We start from the raw sequence: 18004 nt of genomic DNA on the forward strand, positions 1-18004 counted from the left end.
GAAAGTGGGACTTGTGCTATGCCGTTTTGTTCGCCTCTCGGAGATTAAGGCCAGTTATTTTAATTGAGGGGGTGGAGGGGTCGGGGAGCCGGCTGTCTGTTTGGGACCCATCTGGACTAGTGGGACAGCGCTACTTCACACGACATAGTTAACGGTCAATGGCGGACTCACCTTCACATCTGAGAAGAACATCTTCAGCATGTTGGAGCTGGGGTAGCGTGTGTAGAAGAACATCAGCTTGGCCTTCTTCAGATGGTTTGGAGAAAGCCCCTCTTGGATTTGAAATTTGAAGGTCAAGGAATTTTTTTTTCAAATAATTATTTTAGACATTTACCGGTAGTAAACAACATTTGTACTTCTTAACGATGGCCTGATGTTAAATAAAATATCAAACAATATATAAACATAAAATAAGCCAACCTTACATCTTTCATGTACTTACACCATTGCAAACTATCCCTAATTATTCCCGTATTCTGACGACTTTATATTAACACCTACGGAGTCCAAGTCAATGTAGCATTGCAAGTCAATAAACGTCTGCTTATCCCAATAAAAGCGCTATTTATCTGGAGGTGGCACTGCCCTCTAGATTGGTAAACAGAGGGCAGCTGAGGGGGGTCCCAGGAGAGACCATGGCTAACCAGAGCCATCTACCCATTACAATTAGCCCCAACCCCCAACCCTCCACCCTGAGCCTCCTGGCACGGCCCCCGCTCTGCCAGTTAGGCCGGCTTTAGCCACATCTGCGCTCCAGACTGGCCCAGCCATTTCCTCTGCAAATTAACGGCTTTATAATTTATCAAAAATGAAGATGCATGTGGGGCTAAATCAATGGGCCCCCACAAGGTCAATTAAGAGGCTCACCCAGCACTCGCCTAGCCCCCCCCCCCACCTTCACTATAAAGCATGGCACCATCATGACAGCTCACACCGAATACAGTACATCAATGTGTCTGTTATGTAAAACGCTAAGTGCTGGAACAGTTGCAAGTTACAAGTACAACAATAAATGCATCTACATGTAAGGAACACTAAAAATGGACTGTCTGTGCAATTTCCAACAGTGAGCCTCTTTAATAATGGTGTGTATGTAGATTGACGTGTTCCTTCTGCCAAGAGAGGAGGAGAACCCTAGGTGACCTCCATTAGGCTGATAGGGAAGACCAAAAGAGCATTACTCTCTTTCCTACCATCTGTCATAATGCATACAGCAAATAACAGCAGTGAATGACAGCGAGGGAGGGAGAGAGAGAGTTAAGCTGTCTTTTTCACAACAAGTCAGATTTTTCAAGGGACCTAAAGGCTCATTTAAAAACCAAGAGATGGGAAAAGCCCAAGCAGCGAGGCCGCTTCTCAAAAGTGCTTCTTCATGAAATGGAGCGAATAATAGGCCGTGTTGGAGTCTGGAATGAGAGGGCTGATAAACACCTTAATAGTTGTATTTTATTTGTATTTTTTTCAAGGGATTAATCACTTTGAGATGCTGTTTAGTCTAATGGGTGTCGCACATTGAAAGCAGTGAGGAAGCGTTTCGCAGTTGCCACTGTTCAATCTCTACGCTGTATTTATGGAGCGACGATTATATCAGTTTATTCTTCCCTTCATCTGCTCTGTTAACAACATTCATAAATCCCAGTTATCTCATTACTCAGTGCCATTAACATTCAAGACATTTACTTCTAAGTAAAACAAACAGTCACAGATCTTGGGAACAATGTGTTGAGGATGACTCGACCAACGCACATTTCCTACTAGTAGACCTAGCTTCCAAGAAAAAATAGAGCTGTTTCTAGGATACGTAAATATGCAAAATGACAAAACAGATCGAGTAAACACTGGCCCACTCGGTGTAAGACAAGCCGGTCCATAGTCAACATGAATGAAGGACGTAATGCAAACTTGAATATGAAGTATTTCAGGGGAGGACAAAAATGGGGCAGCTGTGGTTTATAGCCATATGAGATACTACATAAACAACGCCACCATAGATGCACTGCATCATCAGGCTTTTTTAGGTCTGGTTTTGTATTAAGCATGTTGCATGTAAGGGAGACAAAAACTAGTGAAATGCGATCCAACAGCCAGGTGTAAGGAGAGAAAGGAGGGAAAAAGGACATAGGGATGCTAAATCCATAAATTAATGCTAGACATCTGTTCAGGAATATGAAAGATTAGAGCAACAAATGTACTACAGCAGAGACTTTAGCTCTTGCTTAGAAAATAGAAAAGGAAGCGTTTTCAGATTGTTCGGCTGGAAAAAAAAATGCTTTGATGAATCACTTGACAATCTTCTGACATAAAAATATATAAATTAGAATGGACTCGAATTGTGTCATTCCACCGGCAAAGTGATTTTGAAATCGAGAAGGTCTTTTATTAAACCACTTTGGCAAGCGAGTTTGAAAAGTGATCTGAGCGTTGTCTTCATAGCGCACGTTTTCTTTGCTTCACTTTAATTGATGAAACCTGAATCTTCGTGCAATAGCTGCCTCAGCACTTGAGCATGGAGCTAGTGCAACCATGAACCTCTGTCCTCGTCTACAATATTAGACATGCAAACTGGCTTCACCTGCCGCCCACCCCCACCCCATTCTTACAACAGCCCTGTGCCAGTGCTGTTCGGTCTCTCTATATGCAAATGATGGGGGAAACTGAACAAGGCTATTTTTCTTGAGATGCAAAGAGAGCACGTGACAAGGAAGATCATGCTGGCCATGGCTGAAGATAATTGGCTGCTTGTTTCTTCTAGAATTTGAATAGAAATTCATATTTGATTAAACACCCTATTTTGCAAATATTGAGAAGTTGTTGTTCAGGTCTCAACTGTGCAGGTGTGCAAGTATATGTACAGAAATAATAGACTATCTGAGCTAAAGTGTGCTTACTTGGTGAATTCTCTTTGCGTTGTTAGGATCAACCATTAAGCCAGTTAATTGTAATAAATAATGTAATAATTTAATTAATAAATTAAATAATGTAATATTTAATCTTCAGATTAAAAAATGACTGTTTAAAACTTTATATAGAACATTTGGTTTTGTTCTTTTTGACAATTCAAAGCGTATCAAAGATCTAGTAGTCATTTGGCAAAAGGTTAAAAAGAGGGAAAGGGATGAAAGAAAAGCAGCTACCTCCAAACACCTGTTCACACCAGAGAAACAGGATAAAAAGAAGAGACCTACTGCCAGGCAACAGCTATCAGTGTACCTTTACCTAAAGCAAGCTGGTGGTGTTCATAAGAAATAGGCGTTGTTATTTTCTTGAGCTCACATATAATGTAAAATAAAAGCAAATAAAAAGGAGAATACATTTTTTAAATTACGAATCTCAACAGAAGGGATTTTTTTTTACCCTTGTTGCCATCGACACCAACGGAGCACACATCCTCCTAAATAAAGCGCTCCTCCACTGACAGAGATCTTTTAACATCCTTCTAACACAAGTTTCTAGGGCCTCTAAGCAAAGGATCCCACTTGTCCTTTTACTTCCTGGCTTTGAAATATGATTTGCTTTGAGCATTTATGTACAAAGTCTTGCATGCGCTGTGATGAAAGAGAGGGTTTTATTGTGAGTCTCCCTGTGATAGTGTGAGAACAGAGAAGATGGGAGGTATCTTAGCCACGGCGGGGCCTTTCAGCACTTCTCCATATAGTGCACACTTAAAAGCCTCCATCCACTGAGCTCTTTTTAATCTTTGGACTACTAGAGGAACACTGATTGTGAATGTGCCAATTAATGGAGATTCATTGAAATTACGTTTACGTCTTTCAAGATCTATCTGTCATTCATTTGGTATTTAAGCTGCACTTTCATCAGAGCTGTCTACATTTTTTAAACTAAACAAATAAAAATACAATTATCATTAAATGTTTTTTTTTAAAGGATATTGTACTTCCTGAATATGGAGAGATGTCAGACATGTCCTGAAGGTCTCCGCACTCTGACTTAATGAGGGACAAGGACAAGCCTTCATTCCCTGGGTGTGTTGGTGAGATGGAACGATGGTGGCTGAGGTGGTTGGACGACATCTTGGTCCGTAGGCTGGTGGTCTCTCTGGACAGATCCAGAGACTCAGGAGAAGACCTATCCTTTCCTGGGTAAGGCCCTGTTGGGGCACCTAAGGGGCTCTGGAAAGGGTAGCCCATTAGAGGAAGGGGGAAAGGATGGCGGAAGGAGGGAGGACTAAAGCCCATTGTGGAAGATAAGGGTGAGGGGTGCAGGGAAGGATGGTGGTGAGCCCCAGGTGTGGGAAGAGACCCAGACTGATCTGAGGAGTTCTTTCTCACTACCAAAGGCAGGGCCTCCGTTTGGTCATTCGAGTTGGGCACCTGCATACTAGCAAAAGTGTCCAGGGGATTAGGAATGATGACATCACCGAAACACTGCAAGCGCTGGTTGGCCGTGTGGAAGTTTGGGTTCTCTCCATTGACTGCGAAACGATCAGGGGGCATCTGCAGAGGTGGGAAAACCTGAGGAACTGGGCGTGGAGGCTTAGCAAAGACCTTCACCACGGTGTCCACTACTTGGGACATGGCTGTATTGAGCTCTTGTTTTAGCGTCTCTGCTAGCTGTTTGCCCTCTGCATGCATGGAGGTTGGTCCCTGGTTCTTTCCTCTTGAGCCATCACGCTTGTGTTTGTCCCCCTCTGTTGCCATGTTCCGCTCCCGAATAAGTGCGCATGCTCGATCCAGGAAGTGCCCTGGATCCACATCAGACATCTCATTGTCGGAGCGATCTGGAACAGAGTCATGGGCGCGATTGTCCATTCTGTCAGAACGCATGCTGTCTTCAGATATGTTTCCATCTTCGTCGTTCTCAGAGTCAGTGCTGTCGTAAATCTGGTAGAACTTCTCTTGCAGTTGCCGGAGCTGCTTCTGCATGTCCTCCAGCTGCAGTTTCAGTTGCCGGCGTTCTTCGTGTTTCTGCTCCTTGCGCGCAGAGACGAGCTGCTGGAAACTCTGTTGCTGCTGCTGTGGCAGTTTCTGCTTGCGCTTGTTTTCCCGGTAGTTCTCACGAGGACTCGGGGGCTGGGCTGCCCCCTCGCGCTCATTATCACCTGCACGGAGTGTGACGCTGGGTGAATGGCTCATCCCACGGATGATGTTCTCCACCCGGGCTCGTTTGGCCCTAAGATGCTCATCTGTTAGCCTCTCCATTTCAAATTGGGTCATGGAGGGCCTGTTAAATGGTGAAAGGCACTCCTGAGGGCTGCCCCGTGAGGAATTGCTGCAAGCATCCTCCTGCTGGATCTCTGAACCGGTGCTCGAGAGGCCACTTCCCTGGAAATTAGTCTCACTGCCTCCATTTTTGGTCAAATTGCTTTTCAGAAGCTGGGAGATGATGGTTGCCCCCGGAAAGGGCATCATAGCATCTTCATAAGAGTTCGCCCTCTTTAACAGCTTGCGAAGCACATTGGACTTCTCGCCGTCTGCGTGCTGCACAACAGAACACTCAACATCCTGCTCGGAACCGTGGGGATTCATGGCACTAAGAAAGGTTGCTTTTGCTTGGGTGAAAACCACAGATGCTTGCCCAATAGTCCTCTTCACTCCTATGTCAACTCTTCTTCTCTTGGTTTGTCTGCTTAAGAGGGATGTGCTGTCATGGTCAGGCATCACTGGAACTGTTATTGTGCCATCTTTGAAAGCCTGTCAGCTGGGCACAGCTCGAGAACCCTGGGAACCTAGCCAAAAAGAAAGGACTGATGAATAATTTTCTTTATATGTCTCCAAGTTTCTTGTGGCCAATGCTAAATGCAATTTGAAATACACTAACGTTCAAGAGAACAACACAAAATATATAAAAAATATTTGAAGTCAGTCTATTGTATACTAAATAAAAATTGACAAAGAGTTTGACCTCAAAAAGTATATAATAAGGATCAGTTACAAACTTGTCATTCAAATTATTTAAATAATCTATTAAAAAAAAAAAAAAAAAAAAAAACAAGTCATGTCCTGCCATTATTGTGTACTTACAGCCAACTTGCAGGCTTTGTTCACTTTGGTATGTTTTGAGGTACCCTTGATACTTGCAAAGACACTTACAATAGCGGATTTAATATTATCTTTTGGATATTAGCAGGCATATATGTTCCCTCATCTAATTAAAAAAAAATCATAATACATCATAATACAACAAGCATAGGCTATAATACACCTCATGAATTAAATTCTGGATTTACAAAAACAAATGGTTTAAGGTTGATCAAATGAATTCAAACCAAACCCCTTTGGTGGATAATATAGAATAATAAAAGCTAGTTTTACAAGTTGACGGTGATTTAAGTTTGGCCAACATTACACATGGCGATTAAATCAGATGATAATAAGTATGAGTTCTCCGTGCATATCGAAAAGGCAAATATGTAGCTTTGATCGTTCTGAATGTAACGCACTTTAAATAGACTAGGGTATTTCATCTTGCACTGAGCATAAAGTGCACAGCTTTGCTAAGCAGGTATTGAATAACGCGACTACTTCCTCAAACATACAAATAAAATGTAATAGGAAAAAAGAAAAAGTCCAGTAATTTAATGTGATAGTGTCCTCATTCTGACCAGCACGGCCAGGTTTGCAAATATCTAGAATAAATATCTAATAGCCTATTCTGTGATATACACCATATAAGACGTAGCTTTAACTTTGCTTCAAGACGCACCGATTAACTTAGTCATAAGTTTACATTTACAGTATGAAACAAATCGGAAATACTGCTTTTGCTGTCACTAAATATAGACACCTGACAAGTAAAGAAAAAAGGTAACAAAATCTGTTCGTTTTAGACGTCTTTCACCTCATACGGCCATCGCGTCCCATGCGCACCTTTTCTTTCCAAAAAAAATCAAGCTGTTCCACTTCAATTCAAAAAGTTGTGATGGAAAATGTAATTCATAGTACATATATATGTTAACGCACACGATTCGGTTGCTGTGTTAAATAGCCAAAACATTTAGTCACCCGCAAGTTCTCGGATATAGGGGTTTTGTACCTTAAGTCCCAAGAACCCCACACAGTCTCTCAGCCAACCTAGAGACCTCTAAAACGGCTAGATTTGATCAGTAACACTTTTAGTCTTTTTTCCCCCAGTAACTTTTCACCAGAAACATTAACATTTATATATTGTTTAAAATATCATTAGTTAGAAAGTTCAAGATTCGTTCAGTTAGAAATGTCGTCAAATTTAAGAAAATTATTATTTATATATTTTTCTCCTCGGAGCCCTGATTGAAACTCCTGCCCTGTAGGGATAGGGTAATACACTGCACCTCAAACCTAAAATATTTTATAAACAACCACGTGTGTGACATTCATTTTGACACTAAACATCTGAAACAGACTTTAAGGCTTTATATACGCCAGCAATTCTTTCCTAAACATACGATTTTGATGTACCCGTAAACTGAAGCAAAGCTTTGATGTTATATGGCTTTCACGTCAGAAAACGACGATGATGATGATGATGAAGTAACGCGTCAAGCTGGAGTGGCAGTAAAATTCAGAAGCTCAGTATAAGCTAACGCTCCTAAAAATAAAGGTTCGTCCATGGTTCTTGGTAACACCTTGGTTTCAGCAAATAGCCATCGTTTTATCAAGAACCATTATTTTGTAGTTGGCAGTTTGGGAGATGAAAAAAGTTCTTGATATTAAGCTTCGCACGTCCTGATATTGCTGAGTTAGATGTGTTCCTAGGTCAACATATTTTACTCAAAAAATGTAGTCTTGACCATATCCCTACACCTAAACCTAACCTTAACCATGAGTGATCCTTAAAATCAGAGGAAATGATAGATGAATGACACTGAAGCACCTAACAGATTGTAAGCGTAAACTTCACAAAATCTATAAACTTGTTCTTCAAATCTGATTGGTTAATCACAATGTTGTTCCAGGGTCAACAAAGATGTTGTCCCAGGAACATGTCTCATGTCTCTTTTATGCAGTAGCCTATAACATGCTTACTAAACAACTAATGCATAATAAGCTCTTTGTGAAACTTAAAAGATTCTTCTATGACACGTCTGGAAACCCTATTCTATCGAAACCTTTATTTCTACGAGATAGCCAACCGTAAATTCAGCGAGCGCATCTATGTAAATTATGCGGTAACTTTTTATTGTCATAAAACAACAGACGACTGACGAAAAGCAAACGGAAGTAATAAAGATACAGAAAATGTAAAAATGGCATTAACACCACACGAAACGGACTATCATGAAGAATAAACGGCAAGTTCACAACTGAACAAAAATGTTTCGCGTCGCCTCAGTCTACAAGCGATATCACAAGAGCGTATTTATACTTACTGTCCGAGAAACGTAAGGATGAAGTCCCTTCAAAACGACACGGGTTTATGATAAAGTTAACAGCAACTGAAGAGCGTGAAGGATAAAGCGATACAGCGCATCGCATGAAAAGTCATCAGTAGTAGAACAAGACTAAGCGCCAGCGCAAATGACAAGGTTACTTACTCTGAAGATGAGAGCGAATTGAGCTTCTTCGCGATAGTGTAACAGAGAAAACAGAGGGTTGTTCGCCCTGTGATGAATATTGTAATTTCTCGGGACAAGCGAGAGCGAAGAGAGTGAGATAGAGAAAGAGCTCTTGTGCGCCGCTCCTCTCTCTGCATGAAAACTGTATGTCTCAGCGCACGCGGCCAGGAGGAGGCTGAGAGCGCGCGCTCGCACCAACAAGATTGACTTTAAGACGCGGCTGAAGGAAGCAGGAAGACGGCGCGTCATAATCATTGTGATGTAACGCTCGCACCTACCAATAAGAGCAGTCCGCTGGATTTAGAGGAATACAAAACAAGTGAAGTTGAAGACTCCGCTCGAGCAAAAACGAATACGGGGACCTTTGTGGGATAGCCTATCTGTAAGGATATGCACTTTTTCAAAAAATATGTTCGCTGTGTGGATTTTGTTAAAGTTGTTCTTTACATTATGTACAAGCGCTGTTTGTGCTGACTGAAATGTATACACTCCTTCAGTGTAGATGCATGCTCAGCATTTGAAATATAAATCGCATCAATGTGTAGCCTACTATTAAGTGGACTTGCAATGCGACTTTAATATATATATATATATATATATATTCTAATTACTCTCGTATTATTTTTATATTATAATATCATGCAATTCATACATGCGAATAGTATATTTCATCACCATGTTTAAAAATAAGACCCAACTCACAACATTCATGAAATGTGGTATGCAGGCCCCGAGACCGAGAAGTGACCGCAGCCTCGACCTCGTGCGTGCCTGGGTTCGTGAAAATAGTTTCGCTTGCCAAGGTTGTCTTTGAGCTATGGGCTTCTTTCTACTTAAGACCTTGCTCTTACTTTAGATCCCTCCTCCTAGCCTCCACAGTCAACAGATGAAGAATATGCTGAAGCTTTGACATGTTCTTATTGTTATCTGAATACGGTTAAATAGACTTCATCCTACTGGGATAAAACCGTTAGATTATCCCCAAAACGCACGGGAAGTTCTTAATGTAAAATAAGGCATGCATAGCTACATCATGTGTGCTTTTATAACCAAGGCAAGCAAATAACCAGTATTTTATAATCGGTCGCTATCTTAATGAACATTTGACTGATATAAAATAGTATTTGTAATAGAAGAGAACAGTAGTCTATTATCTGTCCTAAGTTTGATTTACGCACAGAAAATGTACACAGACTGTTGCTGTGTAGCACACGTGAACGCAATTAACTTGCGTCTTGCTCATAGATTTGAATTAATACGCTAAAATAAAGTTATGCTTTATGGAAGAAAAAAACATAGGATTATTTGGACACATTATTTAGAGAGCCATTAGCCAATCAAATGTTGATTTCTCACCTTCCTATCAGGTGCTTCAGCACGTAAGCAGATTTATCAAAGCCTTAACCTACTTTTCTGTAGTCGCTGTTCCTGCTCTTTTTGAAATTAAAAGTGTATTCAGAACGCAGCACGTTACTGGTTTTCCTCAGTAGGCTAAATGTAAAAGTTTTCCCCTCTTCTTCTTCTTGTGAATTTTTTTGTGTGGTTTAAAGCCACTGCATTGTGTTCTGTGACAGCTCGTTTGAACGAAATGTGAAGTGACCCTGCACAGCATCGTGAGTAATGATTAAAACATATTTATTTATACAAAACAAATTATATTATGCCAGGTTACATGTAAAATAAATAAAGCAGTGCACGTGATACCAGGCGTAATTCATTGTGGTATCCTAAAAAATCTGCTATTGAAAAATCCTCCAAAGCACATTTCAGTGGTCTCATTCATTCCAAAGCATGTTTGGGCTGTCAGAGCAAATGACAGCAGCGCAGCTGTTTGACCTATTAATGAGATTATTTACTGTACGTGTTGATCAAAATTCTTTAGGAAATTTGGGTTAGAAAGGCCATCTGCAAATGCATTCAAAACAAAACTTTGTATTATTATTATTATTATTATACAAATTATTATTTGCATTATTATTCTTTTCGATTAGCATTATTGACATATGTTATTATCTATATTAACGATTTTGCTATGTTACATATTTTTAATAACATGCATCCCTTTTTACCTGATGGTGAGTATTTTTTCCCGACAGTATTCCTTCTTCAGTAGCCTGTATGGGTAGGCTACTTGCATTGACTAGATTGTGTTTTTATTTTTATTCATAACTTAAAAAAATAACTTTAAAACTTTCCTTCACGTTTACAACATTTCACTCTCACAGCAACAATCCCTTTTCTTTTCCTTGAACGAGGACAAAAGGAAAGGCGTGTTGTTTCCATGTCGCAAGCAAATGTTATTGTGAGCGAATAAACGACTGGGAAGGCAGGATTTTAGCTGTAATTAATTTCTTTTCCAAAACAGGTGTTCCAACTTATTTTGTTAGCATCTTTCCCCAAAGGCACGCTCGGAGTGCGAGCTTAGTGGAAAAATACATGACAAAATTAAAGCAATAGTGTTTGGAGAAGGAAAACGCCTCTTAGGTGTAGAGGAAACCTGTTTATTAACACCGTCACCTCTGATCTCTCTGTCACCTTTCTGCTGGACACTCAGTCACTAAATGTCTTGGACTCGCTCGCATTTCGCGAGGGATAAAGACTAAGTACTTGAACGTCATATCGAATATCTTAATAAATATTAGATGTCTGCGGAAAGTGACTGATTTCATTTTATGCATTTTACGCATAACAATTCAGTAGTTGTCAATGCCATTGCCAAGTTGGACTATTCTCGCATTAAACTGTAGCTAGAAACAGAATAAGAATACATTTACAAAGAGACTGGAAAATAATAAAATAAAGGAAACTTTATCTTAACAAAATGATTAGGCTACAGCGGTTTCTCGACGCCGTCTATTTGAAAAGACAATGTGCTCACCTGCTCTTACACACCACAGACCTTTTTTCCCCACTCAGCCCTCACATTACGAGAAAAGAATGACTTAAACATATCAACATAAATTAGTCATTTTAATTTAGAAATATTTTTTATTGTATTTCGAACTGGACATGAGTTAGCATCGCAACTTTATTTGCTTTCTGCGCCTGAGTTTCAGCATCCATTCTCCTGCTTCAACACTGTACTGAACAGCTAAGTTACAGTTAGACATAGGCTAGTTATAACTTCACTCGGTGTGCCTACTTTTCTCCACTGTGCGAATTATTTAATGGCTTTAAGGAAGGTGACATTTTTAAGGTAATTTCTGTCAGTAATGATTGGATGAATTTCGTCTCTCGCAATCCGAATTGTTTTTTTGTTTTTGTTTTTTGGCGCCCCTAGCGCATATTCAGTAACGTTAGCAACGTCAAGTAGCCTATCTTAAAACGTTCTACAAAACGCTAACGATTTTGTTGTGTAGTAACGCGATAAATGATAACAGTAGCCTACTCGTGTTTGTTGATGTACACTCCGATACCGACAGCGATCAAACAGTTGTTGCTATGGTTACTACTCCTGTAATGGCGAGTTCTGTTCGCGAGCGTTTACATTTAGCGCAATATTAACTTGTAATCAGATTTGTGGTTAATTGTACGGTGTTTTAAACGCTATTGAATACTAACACACACACACACACACACACACACACACACACACACACACACACACACACACACACACACACACACACACACACACACACACACAAACCTTAACTTGTAACTGTAACTTCCTGAATATGTCCAGACCTCATAATTCGCACCATGCTTTTTTTAGCTAGTAGCCTAATTATTTCAATAATTATCTCAGTAAAGTAAAACTGAGTGAGCTTTGAGGCTTTATTTGTTTACGTAATTGTTAATGTAGCCTAAGACAGATACTTGCTTTTGAACCAGAATGTATGATTTGAGCCCCACTCTGATGTATTTCTGTCTCTTTTTGGAAGAGGTGTATTTCAGTTGTTTAAATGCAGTGGAAACACTTGTTTTTTTAATTTGTTTAATTTTTTTATTAATTTTTTTATTGTAAAAAAAAAAAACAGCTCAATCTAGCCTTCTATTATTTTTTTTTGGCAACATGCGACTTTTGTGGGTCATTGCCTAAAGGCCACCTTTCTACACATCTGACAGAGTAGATTTCTATTCTATTTTATGTTTTGCTCAGGATAAGTTCATGCTGTGATGTTTCCAAGATGCGTCAGTTATTCATGGTAAACTCGTGCGGTTTGCATAACTGACTGAGAGAAGGTTTGTACAACTTTAATCCATCCCGCAGTTAGAGCATACATTTATTCAAAGGACCAACGTTGATAGTCCAAATAAGCAATTCAGATGCAATATCAACAAACAAGGCGAAAAAAAGAAGTCAACCGGGTTTCATATGTCGCTTCTGTGGATTACAGATGTCCTGGGGGCTAGTGGTAAAGAGAGGATCAGTGGGATAGACTGCCAGCAGATAAACAGTATCTAATGCTGTGTGGACACTGACGTTGCCCTTTTTCGTTCTGATCTATGACCTGCTACCTGAACCCTAACGTGAGACACCAACTGCTCTCAAATGTACTTTAAAGCTCAAACAAACAAAATCCTTGAGTACTGGCGTACGTTTATGTACACTACAGGACATTTTGCAAGACTTTTGCCTCAAAGTCTGTGTGCTGAAATTGCAGCAATATGTGTTTCTTTGTCTCTGCTTGTGAAGCACTGCATTATTGTAATATTAGTCTTGTTCCATAATATTTTATCACGTTTCTGAGCAGAACAGATAATATCCTCCACCTTACTAATCACGCTAAAATTGAAAGGCCATATATGGCAAAGAGAATAGAAGGGGAGAGATGTAATAAAACTAGATTAGGGGTGGCAGCACACAAGAATAGATATAAAAAGGAGAATATTACTGCACTGTAGATGCTGTTGTGCACAAATTCAGTCAGCTTCAGGGGCCATCAAGATTCAGGGAGTAGCTATTATTCTACACATTAGCGCAGGCTAGCTAAAAGCTCTTATGCTTGAAGGGGTCTTGGAGGTCTTCAGGAAAAAGGATGTGGCACTAAGAGTGGGTAGTGTTTAAGAGACCCCTGGTACTCCACTAAAATGGGAGGCTCTCGATGTGACAATGTGACATGCTGGATTCATTTACAAGACTGTCGGAGGAGGGAATCGAATATGGTATATTGGGACGTTGAAACGATGTTATGACGTAACCATGGCTGGAGGTTGAGATATTCCCTCTAACGTGACTGAAGTAAGTTCATGTATAAAGCCACTCAGAGTAAAAGTTTAGTCTTAAGTGTGTCAAAATTCTAAGAATGACATAATTTTACTCATATTCCTAGACTTAAGAATAACAGTGATTCATAAAGTTCCTAAGTTAAGACCAGGTCTCAGCTCCCAAATTATTTAAGAGAGCTGGAGAGGTCTCCTAAGCCTAACCTAGTTAGGAGTAACAAGACGGCAGCAAAAAGGAGACAAACACTTCCCAATGAAGATTGGACATATTGTAGTTATATGAAGATAAGGAGTTGATAAAATTATACAAACTTGATTGGCAAGATAGTCAGTCTGTTTTTGTAACTCACAAAGTAAGAAATTTAATAACCTCTTCCACTCTACAAGTCAGTTCTCTAACTGCAGAAATAAAGTAGCAATTCAATTTTTTGGCTGGAAAATTGTAAAAATGCAGCAATGCACTGGTGATGACACAGTGTATGCAGGGTCTTACATACTGTGGCACTAACCTCACCAAACACAGCAGTGGCCAAAAGTGATTTTTTTTTCTCTGACCCCACATTTCACTTAAACCAATATTATTAATTAATATGAAAAATAAATAAATAAATAAACACAGACCAGTTTTGCCAACTGCTTTTAGTTTATTTTTATATAGATCAGTGAACTCGCCTTTATGACATGGGAGAATCTCGGAATGTAGATAAGGTTTCTCCAAGAAATTTATTTTGATTTTGGAAGTCACTAAATCTAGTGAGATAATCACTAAATTGGAAACATTACTACATTGACTATAACATAGGTTATTCATATTTCAGTGGTCCTCTAGTTTTTGCATGTGTTCATAATTGTTTTTGTATAACAGCATGGCCAAAAAACGATGACCGCACAATTTAGCATGTTTCTCCTGCATATTATCACAAATAAAACAACTGATATATACTGTATATGTATGAATATATATATATATATATATAATATATATATATTCATCGCACCCTGTATATATATATATATATATATAATATATATATATTCAATCGCACCCTGTATATATATATACATATACATATGTATATATACATATTTATGACGTAAGTGCGTCGTATTGTATTGCCTCCCTATGCTCATATACTGCAATTTAATTTAGCCATTTAATTTAATTCCCAATAAAACTGTTTTTATTACTATATTTTAATGTTTCTGTTGTCAGACAACGGAATGAATATTATAATGACTGTAACGCGGTCCATTAAGACATAACCAGCTGTCAAACATGAATCTGCACTAGGCTAATGAAATCAAATACACATACGATAAAGTCAGTGGTTGTGCTGTGACTGATGTCGGCTATACTTGCTTGTAAAATAGAATTAGAAGCAACAGAATATATATATATATATATTTTTTTTTTACTGAAAGTGCTGCTGCTCTCTGCGCTCGCTCGCAGTCGCAGATGTAGAGAGAGGCTCGCGCTTGGGAAAGAGAGACCTCGCGCTCGTGAGGCAGCACCAGAGAGTCTCAAAGACTTAATAATGATTGCCCAAAAAGTCGCTAGATTTGTCGCTAGTCGCTTTTTTGAAAAAAAAAAGTCGCTAAATCGCCTAGTTAGCAACTCCACTGCCTAGCGGACCGGCTTCAACCGTCTTGCAAGTGTTGATAGGCTATTACACGTGAGGTGTAACCAATCAGATAGCGCCGAGGGCAGGACATTGTATTTTAAGTAAGGTTGAAGATGTCAAATTTCCTAGGCCCGACATCACTTTTGCCACTATATATGACAGTTTATTGACTTACCAACTGACTGCCAAAATATACTGCAAAAACAATTTTCATGGAGTTGTTGGAGTCAATAGAAAACAAAGCATCAGTAATAATCGGTGATAATTTTGCACAGTGCGAAGCATAAAAAATACATTTAAAATATTTCAGTGTCTTAATTAAATGACTTAATTGCGTTACATAAAATGATTGGTGTTGTGCTACTGTGACTTTACATGAGCACGCTTACTATTGGCTGATTAGAATTTTTTGACAATTAAGTCAAAGCTTAAGACTATTCTTAAAAGCATTTCAGAGAAGTTTTATACATACGGGCCCTGGACTCTTATGGGACTGATGAACCCCAGGCTGTGCTATCAGATATACTGGCTTAATTCTACATGATTATACCCACTGTTTACTGGTAAACACTAACAATCAATGCTGTTTCATGACATGGACAGAGTGAAGCCTTAATGCAAACACACTCTAGGTTGAAAGGTCACTTTCTTCAGCTAAAAAAGTGATAGTAGGATAAAGAGAGAGAGAAAGAGAGAGAGAGAGACAGATCTTTATTAAATTGGCAGTTTGTACATTAAAATGCCTATTATTTTGGTAGGCATGGATAGAATAAATGAGATTGCAAAGAAAGCCATATGCACTTTCAATATTGGTATTTAACAAATCTATTGACCTAGTGGTATATAAAGTTTAAATCACAGATAATTTGGTCCGTAAATACTGAGCTTAAGAAAAGACAGCTAAATACATTACTTTGAAATTCTCCTCTTTCTGTTTGTCACCCAAACAATTTAGGAAGACTTTTAAAATTATTCATGCTTATTCCATCGTGTCCACATGTATTTATTCATTTCTGTGCTGTGGTTTTTCCCCTTAAATTCACTGCCGAGGTCTTTATTGTAACACGTAATTACACAATCCTGAGCTCTGCTTGTGATAAGCTTTTGAATGAATGAGTAGCCGCTGAGACTAAATTGCTCCCGCTCTCCTGCTCCCTCCTGTCGCGTCTGGCCGTTAGGTCAGGGTTTGAGGAGAGTTGGCAGTGCGGAGAGGACCAGGCCTGGCCCCGTGCCTCAGTGCCTGCGGGACCCTACCCAGACTGCCACGGCCCCTCTGGCCTTCAGAATGAATAGAGGTCTTCAGACACCAGTGCACTGAACTGAGGCAGCCTTTTTCAGCAAACAATCCTATCTGCTTCCTCTCCACTCCAGTCATCCTGCAACTTCACTGAACTCGTCCAGTTTGTCAGGGGGGCTTATTTTTGTTGTTTTATTTCCATGTTTCCCCACTCTGTGAAGAAGAAGCAAAAAAAAAAAAAGACCTAGAATGCTGGAAATGCCCCCGAAAAAATACTGAGGGGAAAGGACCTTTTGAAAGGGTTGTTGCATCATGGTGTTAGCCTTGAAATTTTCAGCGCATGCATGTGCCCGTGGATCTGAATAAAATGAAAAATAAACACGTTGTTGTTATTAAATGGATGTTCCGAAGAGCAACTTTGCTTAAAACATAAGAGAGAGACAGAGAGAAAACCCTTTTTACAGACTGATCTGTTGATTTACATGATATGGAAAATTGTCAGGAAATCTGTTTGGGCAAATATTCATTTATGCCTACATTTCATAAGAGAGGATCACAGGTTCAGTTGCTTATTCGACTGAAGAAAGAAGAGGAAATGCTTGCCAGTTAAACAACGCTTTAAAATTATTTGTGGCTAGATTTATGTAACTGAATATGAAGAAGTATTGTTCACATGAGCATCATCATCACAGAGAGACTGTTCAAATGATGTCACGATATATTATTCTGTGTGCTATGAACACTTCAATAGCAAAAATGGATGACAGAGATCCGGAGAATGAACAATCGTAAAAACAATAGACAATTAGTGTTCATCCCCTGTGTTTTTTTTTTTGTTGATCAAATTGCTGAACACATAAATCGCTACTGAGACAGTCCTTAGGATTTTTTTTCTCCTATAAAAATGGGGATAAAGGATTAATTCGGACATCCAGAAAGTAGGCCAGTCATGGGCTCTACAGCAGCGCACTTAATGAAAATCAATTAGGATTATCCTTATTCTTCCCTCACTGAAATCACAATACACTTTGCCTCTTTCTTCCGTTAAGCACGTAAGGAAAAGCCTAAGGCTGTTTGGACGGTAACAAGGATATTACGCCGAAATAATATAGTGAAAATAAGTAAATAATTACTAATTAGGCTTATGTTCACTCTACCTGAATGAAATTTGTCTTGGGGGAGGACATGATACTTTACATACTGTACTGAACATGCAACGGTTAATGCCTGATTATGTTAATGCAAGTACTAATATGTCTATTTCTGACTCTGGATCAAATAATGCACTGTTTAAATTGACTCAAGTGGTAATCTTTTTGATTAGGGGTGGAGCCATATCAGGTCACGGCTGTAAGCAATGATGTCTGCATTTAGTTTGCAGAAAAGGAGATTTGTGTCCATTTGACGATAGGCTAGAAATTTAGAAAGGTATATGATTATTGTAGTTGGAGTCAAACAGTGTTAAATGAATAGAAAAAAAGG

The 18004-nt window shown here is 39.3% G+C and overlaps 1 protein-coding gene and 1 long non-coding RNA gene across 5 annotated transcripts in view; both read right to left on the reverse strand.

Moving 5' to 3' along the window:
* The window catches only part of prox1a (prospero homeobox 1a), a 41082-nt gene extending 30403 nt beyond the window's left edge, over window positions 1–10679 (reverse strand). The window contains exons 1-3 of one of the 4 annotated variants that reach the window (XM_059520594.1): window positions 10564–10679; window positions 3889–5686; window positions 172–277 (exon numbers count right to left, since the gene is read on the reverse strand). In XM_059520594.1, coding sequence (XP_059376577.1) covers window positions 172–277; window positions 3889–5618 — 1836 coding nt within the window. In that variant the 5' untranslated portion in view covers window positions 5619–5686; window positions 10564–10679. The other 3 variants (XM_059520592.1, XM_059520591.1, XM_059520593.1) reach the window with 3 other exon arrangements.
* Window positions 10680–16588: 5909 nt separating this feature from the next.
* Window positions 16589–17781, reverse strand: LOC132113261 (uncharacterized). The gene is made up of 3 exons (XR_009425127.1): window positions 17680–17781; window positions 16813–16880; window positions 16589–16735 (listed from the first exon to the last, which is right to left on the reverse strand). It is a non-coding gene; the product is annotated as an uncharacterized LOC132113261 (long non-coding RNA).
* Between the last annotated feature and the right edge of the window lie 223 nt (window positions 17782–18004).

Source organism: Carassius carassius, chromosome 32, assembly GCF_963082965.1.
Source record: "Carassius carassius chromosome 32, fCarCar2.1, whole genome shotgun sequence".
Classification (NCBI taxonomy): domain Eukaryota; kingdom Metazoa; phylum Chordata; class Actinopteri; order Cypriniformes; family Cyprinidae; genus Carassius; species Carassius carassius.